The 11,672-nt window shown below is 32.9% G+C and overlaps 2 protein-coding genes across 2 annotated transcripts; both read right to left on the reverse strand.

Moving 5' to 3' along the window:
- Window positions 1-605: 605 nt before the first annotated feature.
- On the reverse strand, window positions 606-3,664 carry LOC105134857 (fatty acid 2-hydroxylase 1-like). Its single transcript, XM_011039420.1, has 7 exons — window positions 3,502-3,664; window positions 2,412-2,482; window positions 2,189-2,281; window positions 1,843-2,039; window positions 1,637-1,742; window positions 1,263-1,409; window positions 606-959 (listed from the first exon to the last, which is right to left on the reverse strand). Exons 2-7 carry the CDS (start codon window positions 2,460-2,462, stop codon window positions 843-845), a joined length of 711 nt encoding a protein of 236 aa, XP_011037722.1. The 5' UTR covers window positions 2,463-2,482; window positions 3,502-3,664; the 3' UTR covers window positions 606-842.
- A 735-nt stretch (window positions 3,665-4,399) lies between these two features.
- LOC105134898 (receptor-like protein 12) lies at window positions 4,400-7,717 on the reverse strand. The gene is made up of 3 exons (XM_011039475.1): window positions 7,302-7,717; window positions 5,431-7,086; window positions 4,400-4,494 (listed from the first exon to the last, which is right to left on the reverse strand). Exons 1-3 carry the CDS (start codon window positions 7,693-7,695, stop codon window positions 4,400-4,402), a joined length of 2,145 nt encoding a protein of 714 aa, XP_011037777.1. The 5' UTR covers window positions 7,696-7,717.
- Window positions 7,718-11,672: the final 3,955 nt, after the last annotated feature.

The following is an 11,672-nucleotide window of genomic DNA, read 5'->3' on the forward strand; positions in this document are numbered from 1 at the left end:
GTTTCTTGTGTGGCAAGTTTTTGGTGAAGTTATTAATTGATTTGAAATCTTTATTTTTTTTTCATAGTTGTTGGACCTGTCCAAAGAGCTAACCATGAAAAAAAGCTTGGGTTTTAGAGCTATGGTATCAACTTATGAGTCATTAATTCAATATAAATCAATTGTTTTTTTTAATTAAAATGATATTATTTAATTCTTATTTTTTCTTAAATATTTTTTGTGGTTATTAAACTTTTATTAAATTCAATTAATTTTTTTTTAATTGAGTTCTTCAACATACAATCTTGAGTTTTTCTTTTTAAAATTAAATTTTTTTTATTAATAGAATCTTCATTAGTTAAACATATGCAGTTCAATTTTTTAATTTTATGTATTTTAATCTTTCTCAATCAATTTTTAGCAATTTCCTAGGAAATATGATATGTTCTTATATATATATTCTTCCAAGAATTTTTTTTTTTGTATTTTTATGTTTATATGAGCCCCAAAAATAATAACAACACTACATATGAATATGAATTGTAGACATAATAACTAACATGATTGGGTAAAGTCGATATCTTTGAAATTTCAACAATCAATAAAATGCAAATAAGCTTTCTTTAACCCAATTGGTTGACTTCAAGGCTAACTTGAACTTCGTGGTAACTTCCAACTTTGAAAGATTTTGTTATGCTGAGGAGATTTGAAGCCGCTTTTGACTTGTAGCAATAAGTTAAGGATTTTTCATGGCACAAAATTCAAAAGTTGATGCATTGACTAATATAATATGACAAATTCTTGATCTGACCTTTCCAGCCTCACCCTTGCTAGATTGACTACTAGGCTTCCAATTAAATAATCTATATTTTCTTTGCCACTTTTGAAGGAGGAAGTGTTCCAAACACTCTGTCCCACAATGATGAAGTGATTCCAAAGCCCTTATCTTGCACCCGGAAGTGATGATTCATGTGATATTTCTGCAAAAACAAGCACAACCTTTATTAGAATTGACGAAAATAACAACATTCTTAAACACTCATGGGAAAAACTTTAAGGTAAATCATTGATGAGTGCCAGCTTTAATCACACAGACAAATTTTGTGATCAATGATCAAGCGAAACTACTTCCGGTTACAAATCTCCTAGGAACCAAAGGCATTTATTTATGGGGCTGACTGTAACCATTTAGAATTAATAATAAGATTACTGTAGTGATTCTAAAAGATTATATGATTGCTAATTAAAGAAGGAAAGGCAAATGGATGCTGTGCTGCTCTTACCTTGAGATTTTTTGGTACTTCATTTGCGGGCTGACCATGGTGCAGGTAGTAATGAGTGCAGTCGTATATCACATAGCCCAGTAAACCACCTCCAAAAAGAGCAGGAGTAGTTGAAGGAGTAGAAAACAACTTGACCATGTTCCAGAACTGGCCAAGACAAATTTACCGTAAAAAACCAATATGATTATGTATATAGAGCAGCTTTTATGAATAAAAACAGCACAAACAACTTAGCGTGTTCAACAAGAACAGAATCCAGTTGATAAAATTTTGGGAAAAATCCTGAACGTAAACATTTGAAAATATTGAAGTGTTCAACAATCAAACACATTTTTTATCAACTATATGGCATGATAAAGCCACAATACACATACGGGCACCAAGAGAATAGCTGTTGCTGCTGGAGGAAAAACAAGGCGGAGACCATCCATAGGGTGCTTATGATGACAACCATGAAGAAGATAATGCATTGTGTTCCCCCTAAAGCAAGTTCAAGTTATCAGAAGACTATTCTACCATAACATAACTTTAAAGAAAGTAATAACTTCAGTGCATGAGTGCGAATAGAGAGAGGACTGACCAATAGCTTTTTGTTTTTATGTGGAAAAGGAAGCGATGCAAAGTGTATTCGAGCAATGTCCAAATGAAAACACCACCAACCACAATTAAGGCTACCTCGGGAAGCGTATGGCCCATCCTTACAGATTTTAAGACAAAATAGCATATAACAGGCAGCCAAATAGATGGAATTGCCCACCAAACTGTGCGTGTCAAGGACTGTTCCAAGTACAAGTGTCAAAGATGCAGTCATTTATTCTCAAAATATGCATTCAAATATGAAAATTCTGACTAGCATATATATGCACACATGACCTGTGATCATGTGGCAGATTGTAGATTCTATGTATGAGACAAAGCGGCAATACCTCCATAAAATCACTCTCAAAAAACCGAGGGCCTTCCCTGCTTACAATAGGCTGGTGGACCCATTCTTCATAAGCTTCTCCTAGATGGCCAACCTGCAATAAAACCTCAAGAATTTGTAATCGCTAACAGAATTAACAATGACAATATGAATAATGAAGCAAGCTGAAAAGTGCTTTGAAAAAGAAGCTTCCCTGTGGCTGAATTAAAAAATCGATGATGTACCTGGAAGACAAGGGGCTTATCTAGATCGACAGTGAATTCCTGTGCAACCATCTTGACACTTAGTTGTGCAGCTGAAGACATATAGGCAAAAATGATGAACAAGTTCAATAGGCAAATTATACAAGTACAGGAAACATAACATAGAAAAATACATTCTAGAATATAATTTCTGCAAAATATTTTAAGCAAATAGTCTTTGGCACAGAAAATTCCAATCTAACATTATTGTATTTCCAGATCCTATTCGTCATAATAGTTGATAAAGCTCATTGGAAACGATATATAAGCTACAAATGTGTCAAAAGAAAAGAAATACACAACAAAATCTATAAGAACACTGTGAAAAGAGATGCTAAGGAAAAAAAGATAGGACTTCAAATATTGTATATTCAACACATTAAGCCATTGAATTGTATCTTACCCCAGGGTCCTGCTACTCCATACCTATCAAATTTCAACTTCAAATTCGCAATGTAATCACTTGCATACAATCCTTCCAAGACATTCAAACTCACATTCCGCCTACAAATGAGCCTTATAATTCAAGGTTGGAACTTTCTTTAATAAATCTCTTGAAAACGTTTTTATACACGTGGATGGGACCATGAACACTTTCACATCTCGATTAAAGTAAATTATTAACTTTGGTTAATATATATATATATATATAAAGACAGTAATTTCTTCCCTTTTACCACATTTTCTGAGGAAACAAACAGAAAAATTCCACCATTAATCAACAAACCAACAATGCATCACTCAGCACATATTCCAGATCAAAAAATCAACCACACAATTCATAAAACCCAATCTTTCTTTCAATTCTCATTCAAAATTCAAAAGAGCAACCAGATTTTCTCAGTGACCAAACAGGAAAAAAAAAACCAAAATGCACCTATTACCCATACCCAATTCCAACCACACATTCCATTTAAAAAAAACCCAAAAAATTTCTGCATAAAAAATCCAAATTTTCAAACACAAAAAAGAAAACTAAGATCCACAAATGAATTATTTAATAACAAAAACAAAAAGACACAAACTTTAAAGAGAAAAGAAGCAATGCAGGTCGGATCTAGAATCAACAAACCTTAATCTTTAATGGGTTTTTTCCTTTTTTCTCTTTCAAAAACAAAAACCACCACAACCAGACCAAAGCTGTGGTGTTTGTGTTTCTGTCTGTCTGTGTTTGTGTTTCGAGGAAGAAATGAGAGAAAAAGGTTGTCGTTGCAGTGAGAAAGAAGTAGAGATTGGAGAAATCTGGACCGTTGAATTTATTATGGGACTCACGTTGGATTCTAAATGTTTCCAGCCTGGAAATTTACGGGGAAAAAAATCTATTCAAACTTTCCAAGGCCTTTTCTTGCTGCTTGCCTGGCCAAGTCTAAGAATATGGTTACTGTATTTTATAATTTTAAAGTCATATCTCGATAAATGTGTTAATTATTATATTAGTATATTAGATGACATAATAGTTGTTAATTGGTACCCAAATTGAGATATTAATAAATAAATAAAATATGACCGTTGATAAATTGACTTGTTTACAAAATTAAAATACAATTTCAAAATTAAAATAAATTGTCTACATATTTTAAAACTCGATCACTTGATAAATAATTTTTCATATTTTATTCATATTCAAGTAGGGAATTTACAACAAGAAGCAACACAAAAGCCTGGAAATATTTTACCACAGAACTAGAACTAGACTAGATAAACAGAGAACCTAACATTGAAATATGTAGTACAGTGTATCAGCAGGCATTGAAAGATCGTGGAGGCTGCTTCCTATGTCAGAAAATGAAATCCATCTGACATTTGCAAGCTCAGTTCCTACGTCTCCTTGTGTGCTTTGGCCTTCTTTGTTGCCTGATTCTAAAAGTCCTCATGAACCAATCATGTTTTCTTTTCGTTACAAAGTATCCTATAGCTGCTCCAATGACAAATCCACTTCCATAACCAATCAGAACAAATTTCCAGTCAAGTCACAAAAGTTCATCTCCTGTAGCCGGAGCCGGAGCCAGAGCGGGTAATTCCTTGAGACTTCCACATTTGTTTGAGAATGGCTCTCCGCTCAGTCCTAAATTGCCATCAAATGAATCTTTCTGAAATGTGTTGAACTGGTTTCCTCGTGGTATTGGCCAGTGAGATGATTATGAGATGCATTGAAGAACTGAAGGAAGGTTAGCTTCACAAGTTGCTTAGGGATGTTCCCAGAAAGCTTGTTTTGCGACAAGTCCAATGCTTCGAGCTTCACTAGATTTTTAATGGATTCTAAGGATGTATAGACTCCATTTATTTCTATATTGATATGATATTGTCCATTTTATCTCTAAATCCTTGTAGATTTGCTCTTGAGTTACACTCAAAAAAACCTCGTACCAATAAAGATATTTGTCCATCCTTATATACTCTTAATCCTTTCCATTTCTAACCAATATGGAACTTTGATCGCATACCTAACAATCTTTCCCTCGAACAAAGGATCATCGAGCCTCTCCTCAAACGATCATTTATCCATCTACTCTATACCAATCAGGATTCTTCATTCTTTATTTCTCTCTACTTTATCGTGTTGGGGTCAAGACACGTTCATGAAGTATCCGGAGAGGAGAGCACTCCCTGACTTGCTCTTTTTTAGGTCAACTTCTCTTCACCATGTTGAAATCAGGTCACGTCTATGAAATATCCGGAGCACACTGTCTATCCAATAGAGCTGATCCATGGATTACATTGTGATCTAATTAAGGCTCATCACCTTTTATTTGGCATTCCGAAGGATTCATCCATCATGGCTAAGTCTGAATCAGACTCTGATATCACTTGTAAAGATTTATGGACACCACCTATCTTCAATTTTCATATTGGTATGATATTATTCACTTTAACACTAAACCCTTATGGATTTGCTCTTGAATTATACTTAAAAGGTTTCATATCAATAAAAATATTTGTTCATCCTTATATACTCTTGATCTTTTTTATTTTTAATTAATGTGAGATTTTGATCACATACCCAACATGGATACCCAACATGGATGATGGGATAAAACAGAGAAGATATTGTTGGAAAGGATGAGTAACCGAAGGCCCTTCAGATTCCCAATGTATTCGGGTATCTCTCCTTCGAATTTGTTGCATGAGAGCTCGATGACTGTTAAAATCTCTAAGATCTTTTTATATTCCATCTCCACGCCTTTGTTTGTCATTGTCATGGAGTAACTATAATGAACATGTATCCATCGACCCTGTATTCGAACACTCGTTTCCGCGTTCATGTATGATAACCGGTCTTCACGGTCAACTTGCATCGCAAACCAGCAATGGAAGTATTCCACTGGCAACTTACCGGTAAAATTATTCAAAGAAAGATCCAAGATCTGCAACATTTGGAAAGAAAAACTCGATTCGGGATTCCCTATTTTGCCATGAAATCCGTTATGCCGCAAAATAACAATCCTCAACTCCGGGAGAGTTCCCATCCATGATGGAAAAGTATCGATGAGCTGATTGTTGTTGGGATCAAGAATCTCAAGCATCTTACAACCAATAATTGATGTCGGTATTTGTCCCTGCAACTTATTTTGACCCAAACTAATCATCCTTAGTCTGCTTCCTTGTACCCATGTTTGTGGAATGGTGCCATAAAGGTTGTTACCCTCTAAACTCAATAAAGACAGAGTGCTGCTAAAGTTGCCCAGACATTGAGGAATCAAACCAGTTAGGTTGTTTTTTGACAAATCAAGTACTATAAAAGAGCTGTTATTGCAAATTGATGGTGGGATTTCTCCAGCCAATGAATTGTTGGAGATCAAATAGTACTTCGTGGAGATCGGCGGAATTGGAAGAGAGCCTTGGAGCATGTTCGAATTTAGTTTTAAAATAGACATACAAGACCATGGAAGAAAAGCTGGAGGTTGGTCGAGGCCTGTTAGCAAGTTGTAAGAAAGGTCCAGGAATTCTAGTTTTTCTGTACTTACTTTCCATATCCAACTAGGTATTCTTCCGTAAAGATAATTCAAGGATAGGTCTAGAAAAGTCAATCGATTTTGCATGTATAAAAAGTTTGGGAACACACTAAGGCTGCATGCAGCCAACCCTAAACGGGTGAGCTTCGGTAGATCAGTGCCATTGGTGCAACTTTTGTTGAGCAACACAAAGTTGTTTCTAGACAAGTAAAGAATCTTTAAGCTCCTTAGTGTAAGAAATTTTTCTATTTCAATCATGCCACTTAAGTTGTTAGGTTGAAAGTTAAGATATTCAAGATTCTTGAGTGCAAAAATTGAGTCTGGAATGAATCCTTGAAATTTGTTTAGTGCAAAGCGAATATAAAATAATTCAGTTAGGTTTCCAATGGAGAAAGGAATTTGGCCATAAAAAGAGTAATTACCAAGGACCAATTTAGAAAGCTTGCTAAGATTACCAACTGAAAAAGGGATCACTCCCGAAAAGTTGCAAGAACAAATCATCAAAGATTCCAAGGAATGGATCCTCCCTATAGAGGCAGGTAAAGGACCCGTGAGCCCTGGATTATGCCGCATGTCAAGATACTGAAGGTTTGGAAGTTGAAGGACCGCCTCTGGGAATTTTCCTTGCAGTCCACAATTAATGAGTGTGATAGCTCGCAGTGAAGATAAATTTGCAAATGTATCAGGTACTGGGAATGAGATATCTACAGAAGCAACCCAAGATATGCTAGGTTGGTTAGGTTTTGCACTAGGCTTCTCAGATCAGGTATTTTAAGTTTCAAAAACCTTTTAGAATATACATTATAGTGGGAAAACAGGGAAAGTTAAGTTAATTTGGACAACTTCGAAATTTCTGATGGAATTTCTCCAACAAATAGGGAGTGGGAGAGCTCGAGAGCTGTTAGCTCAGAAAGATTACCTAATGCAGACGGTATTTGAGAACTACCGAAGTCATTATTGGCGAGGTTGAGCTTTCGAAGTTGAACTAGGAGGAAGAGACTGATGTTGGAGTCAATGGAACCATAGAGACAGCTAGCGTTGAGGTCAAGTTCAATCACATGACCACTATCCTCATCGCACTCGACACCATCCCATAAGCAACAGTCACTACCGTTTCCGTCGAGCTTCCAGGACTGAACCTTTGGATAAGCAAAGGGGAATTTGGAAGCAGACCGGCTAATAACAAAGCTTTCCTTGAATTGCAACAGGGCAGAGCGCTCTTCGCTATGGCATGCGGGGTGCCCTGATGAATAGGCGAGCATGATTTGAAAAGGAGAGAACATCAAAAGCAAGAAAGATATTGTGAAGCTCATGATTATCCAGTGTTAAGTGCTCAGAAGATGGTTGTTGGTACTGAAGAAATAATTTCAATTTCATATTTATGGCACAACATTAGTTCCTTGTAGCATAAGCAACTTCTAGTCAAGTCATCCACCTACATCCTAGGATCGATTCCAGCTTGCCGGTCTCAGAAGGTCTAGTGAAAGTGCCACTTTCACGCGTTATTGAACATTTTCTGTTTTGTGGTCGGAATTTCCACGCCAAATACTGTTTCGTTACGACCCCGTAAGTACCAGCTTTCTGCTTTGCTGTTGTAAACTCCAATTACATTTACTGTTTGGGATTGTTAGAGTATTTATGATTTAAAGTGTTTTTTATTTAAAAATACATTAAAATAGTATTTTTTTTATTTATTTCAATTATCAGTATATTAAAATAATTTATAAACACAAAAAAAAATTAAAAATCTTTAAAAATTGGTTAAAATGCAGCGCTAAACAGGATTAACAACCATGATATCACGATGAGATCATATAATTGGAAATTTATTCAAGTGGTGCAAAGGACATGGAGTTCATCAAAATCGAAAAACAACAAGAAAAAAGAGAGGGCATGCTCGAGAAAGTAGTGAACATTGTAATTACTAATTAGAACATGGATGGATCTATTCCTTTATTTTAATTTCACGTTTTCCATGCTTAAATCAAAGGGTTTGAGAGAGAAAAGTTCATGGATTAAGTGGATTTATTTTTTTAATTATTGTTCTTAATTAAAATGTATACATTTTGCATAAACAAAACATACATGTATCAAAATATTTGTTAAAATGTATACATTTTGCATAAACAAAAGATACATGTATCAAAATATTTGTATTTTAAATATTTAAATATTTTATTTATTTCTTTTTAATAATCCATTCCTAGATTATTAGTAAATTTAGTCGGCTTGTTAACCAAAGCATGTAATATTTGGTCATATGTAATTCATGATATGTACCTCAAATTTTAAATTATTTAAAAATATTTTAATAAATATATAATTACATTCATTAGCATTAAATGTTTACTATGCTAATGCTTGGGAATATGGTTGTAGTTATTTTTTAAAGTGTTTTTTATTTAGAAAAGTGTGTTAATATTTATTTTTTAAAAATTATTTTTAAGATTAACACATTAAAATAATTTAAAAATATTAAAAATATATTAATTCAAGACAAAAAAAATTAAATTTTTTTTAGACTTTTTCCAACTCACTGCCAAACACCTAATGACTAACACGTTGAGTTGTTCCATATACAGCTCTTTGTCAAGACTACCATTTAGAAAGTTTATTTTTATATTTATTTGCTGCATTTCCAACTTATTCATAGCTGTAATCGTTATTAATGTCTATATAAAATTCACTAGAGTTTTTTGTGGTTTAAATCCTTTAAAAATAAGTCTTGTCTTGCATATTTTTTTTAGTAGTTTCATTAGGTTAATTTCATTTCTTCTTGAAGATCCATCTATGACTTTACTTTGGGGTAAAATTTCCACTGGTTTCCATTCAGTCGGCTACATGCTGGTGAGAATGTTCGTGGCGAAAGCCTGCAGGCCTTGAGATTCAGATTCTGAATGATGTAGCTAGTCTGCTACAGTGGAGCAAGTCTTCAGGAAACTGATTATTGAGTAGGTAAATAAATTTGGGAGGTTGATATTGCTGTGCATATTCTTGAAAAGATGTTGTGCTTGCTTCCCTGAGGCTGCCTAACAAGCACAAGCCGTGAACAAGAGTGTTGTTAACTAACAATGTTCGGAGTTAAGTTTTCAAGGAGAGTAGCGTAATAATAAAAAACTTAATATTTGTATGGTAGATTTTAAATTTGAGGAGTCAGAATATATATTTTTTATAAGAGTCTAAAACATTTAAAATTTTATTTATTCATTTAGACTTAAAAAATACACTTTCTAAAAAATAAAATTTTCTCTGATAAAAAAAAAATGTTCAGAGTTAAGCCTTCACGGATCACCAGTTGCACCTTTTGAAATGCTTTTCCAATCAATGAATCGGTTTTCTTCTTTTAATGAATCTTGATCATTAATAAAATAATACAATAAATATTATGATACCAAGATTATAGAAGAAATCTCTTCACATCAGTACCCTCTATTTTTGAAAAATTTACTCTCGATTTAATTACTAGAATTGAATTCAATCACTTTGAAAAATTAGATACTTTGAATATAATATTTTGACCCATTTATTCATGAGATAGTTGCTCCAAATCTAATTTCATCAAATATATGATCATGTAAAATTTATGAATCTAAGCAAGATCTCACGAGACCCAAAAAACCCTCACATGCAACCATCTTTTAAGATAATGATAACTTTAATTAATGTGTTTAGCCAATTTTTAACAATAATGTCTTCACTGTCAGCTAATTTAATAATTTTATAATATCAATTCATTAACGAGAAGCTTAGTTTGGATGACACATCTACACTTTAGTCCTTTTTTTATGCCAATTTCAGCCTTCTTAGCAATTCTTCTAACTTTTTTCATAGTGCTTCAGGACCTTGAGAAGTACCAAGTGGTACTAATTTAAAAGCTTCTTTGCTTTCTTACTCACCAATATTAGATGAAACATTGAGAAGAGTATGACTATTTGCAATAGTGTTGTTGTTGTTCTAATACCGATATAGTATAGATAAACCTATGCTAAATCAGAATATTCATAAAATAAATTAGATATCCATATTTATGTTAGTTCTAGACCTAAAATTATATATAAAAAATAATTTCTAATTAAAACTTACCTCACTAATAGAATTTATCTAGCATTAAGATTATTAAATAATAAAATATTAATTAAATTAAAAGTCAGGTTCTAAGTGGAAAATAGAATTCAAATACAACAATGAAAGTCACGGTAAATTCCAAGTCTTATTTAAAGGAGTTCTCAATTTACAATTATTATGAAATTTTAACCTGAAAAAAAGCTTGACCTTCAAAATCATTTATCAAAATTTTAATTTGATCCAATAACTAGATTAAAAAATATATTTGTTTTATCAAATTACATCTTAGACTCTCTTTAAATTCTTCGAAACCCAAAAATCTTAAATGTTGCTTCCCTGAGGCTGCCTAACAAGCACAGGCCGTGAACAAGAGGGTTGGTAAGTAACAATGTTCGGAGTCAAGCCTCGACGAATCACCGGTTGCACCTTTTGAAATGCTTTTCCAATCAATGAATCGGTTTTCTTCTTTATTAAGCTGTTCTTAACCTAAAACTCTTGATAATTAATAAAATGAAACAATAAATATTATGATACCAAGATTATGGAAGAAATCTCTTCACGTCAGTACCCTTTATTTTTGAAAAATTTACTCTCGATTTAATTACTAGAATTGAATTCAACCACTTTGAAAAAATAGATACTTTGACTACAATATTTTCACCCATTTATTCATGAGATAGTTGCTCCAAATATTTCAAATATAATTTCATAATTTCTGGATACAAGCAAGATTTATCAAGACCCAAAAAACCCTCACATAAAACCCTCACATGCAACCATCTTTTAAGATAATGATAACTTCAGTTAATGAGTTTAGCCATCTCTAACAATAATATCTTCACTATTAGCTAATTTATTACTATTATAAAATTAGTAAATTTTATAATTTACTAATTTTATAATATTTTATAAGCTTAGTTTTTTTATGCCAATTTTAGCTTTCTTAGCAATTTCAACAACTTATTCTAGCTTTTTTTATAGTATTTCAAGACCTTGAGAATTACTATGTGGCACTAATTTAGAAGCTTCTTTACTTGTACGAGTATTTGCAATAGTGTTGTCCTTGTTTTTATCCATAAAAAAGGCTAGCTTATTCTAATACCGATATAGCGGTGATAAAACTATGCTAAATTAGAATGTTCATAAAATAAATTAGATATTCATATATATGTTATGTTAGTTCTATACCTAAAATTATATATAAAAAATAATTTTTAATTAATTA

Source organism: Populus euphratica, unplaced genomic scaffold (assembly GCF_000495115.2).
Source record: "Populus euphratica unplaced genomic scaffold, PopEup_1.0 scaffold120.1, whole genome shotgun sequence".
Lineage (NCBI taxonomy): Eukaryota > Viridiplantae > Streptophyta > Magnoliopsida > Malpighiales > Salicaceae > Populus > Populus euphratica.

What these genes read in the sequence shown, in the direction of transcription:
- LOC105134857 (XM_011039420.1), bottom strand. Translation starts at nt 2,462, where the DNA reads ATGGTTGCACAGGAATTCACTGTCGATCTAGATAAGCCCCTTGTCTTC. An exon ending in ATAAGCCCCTTGTCTTCCAG is followed by an intron (nt 2,282 to 2,411) that starts GTACATCATCGA and finishes GTTTTATTGCAG; the next exon opens with GTTGGCCATCTAGGAGAAGC. An exon ending in CAGCTATTCTCTTGGTGCCC is followed by an intron (nt 1,410 to 1,636) that starts GTATGTGTATTG and finishes TGTCTTGGCCAG; the next exon opens with TTCTGGAACATGGTCAAGTT.
- LOC105134898 (XM_011039475.1), bottom strand. Translation starts at nt 7,695, where the DNA reads ATGAGCTTCACAATATCTTTCTTGCTTTTGATGTTCTCTCCTTTTCAA. An exon ending in TCAAATACCGTCTGCATTAG is followed by an intron (nt 7,087 to 7,301) that starts GTAATCTTTCTG and finishes TTGCTTCTGTAG; the next exon opens with ATATCTCATTCCCAGTACCT. An exon ending in ATGTTGGGTATCCATGTTGG is followed by an intron (nt 4,495 to 5,430) that starts GTATGTGATCAA and finishes ATGGCAATTTAG; the next exon opens with GACTGAGCGGAGAGCCATTC.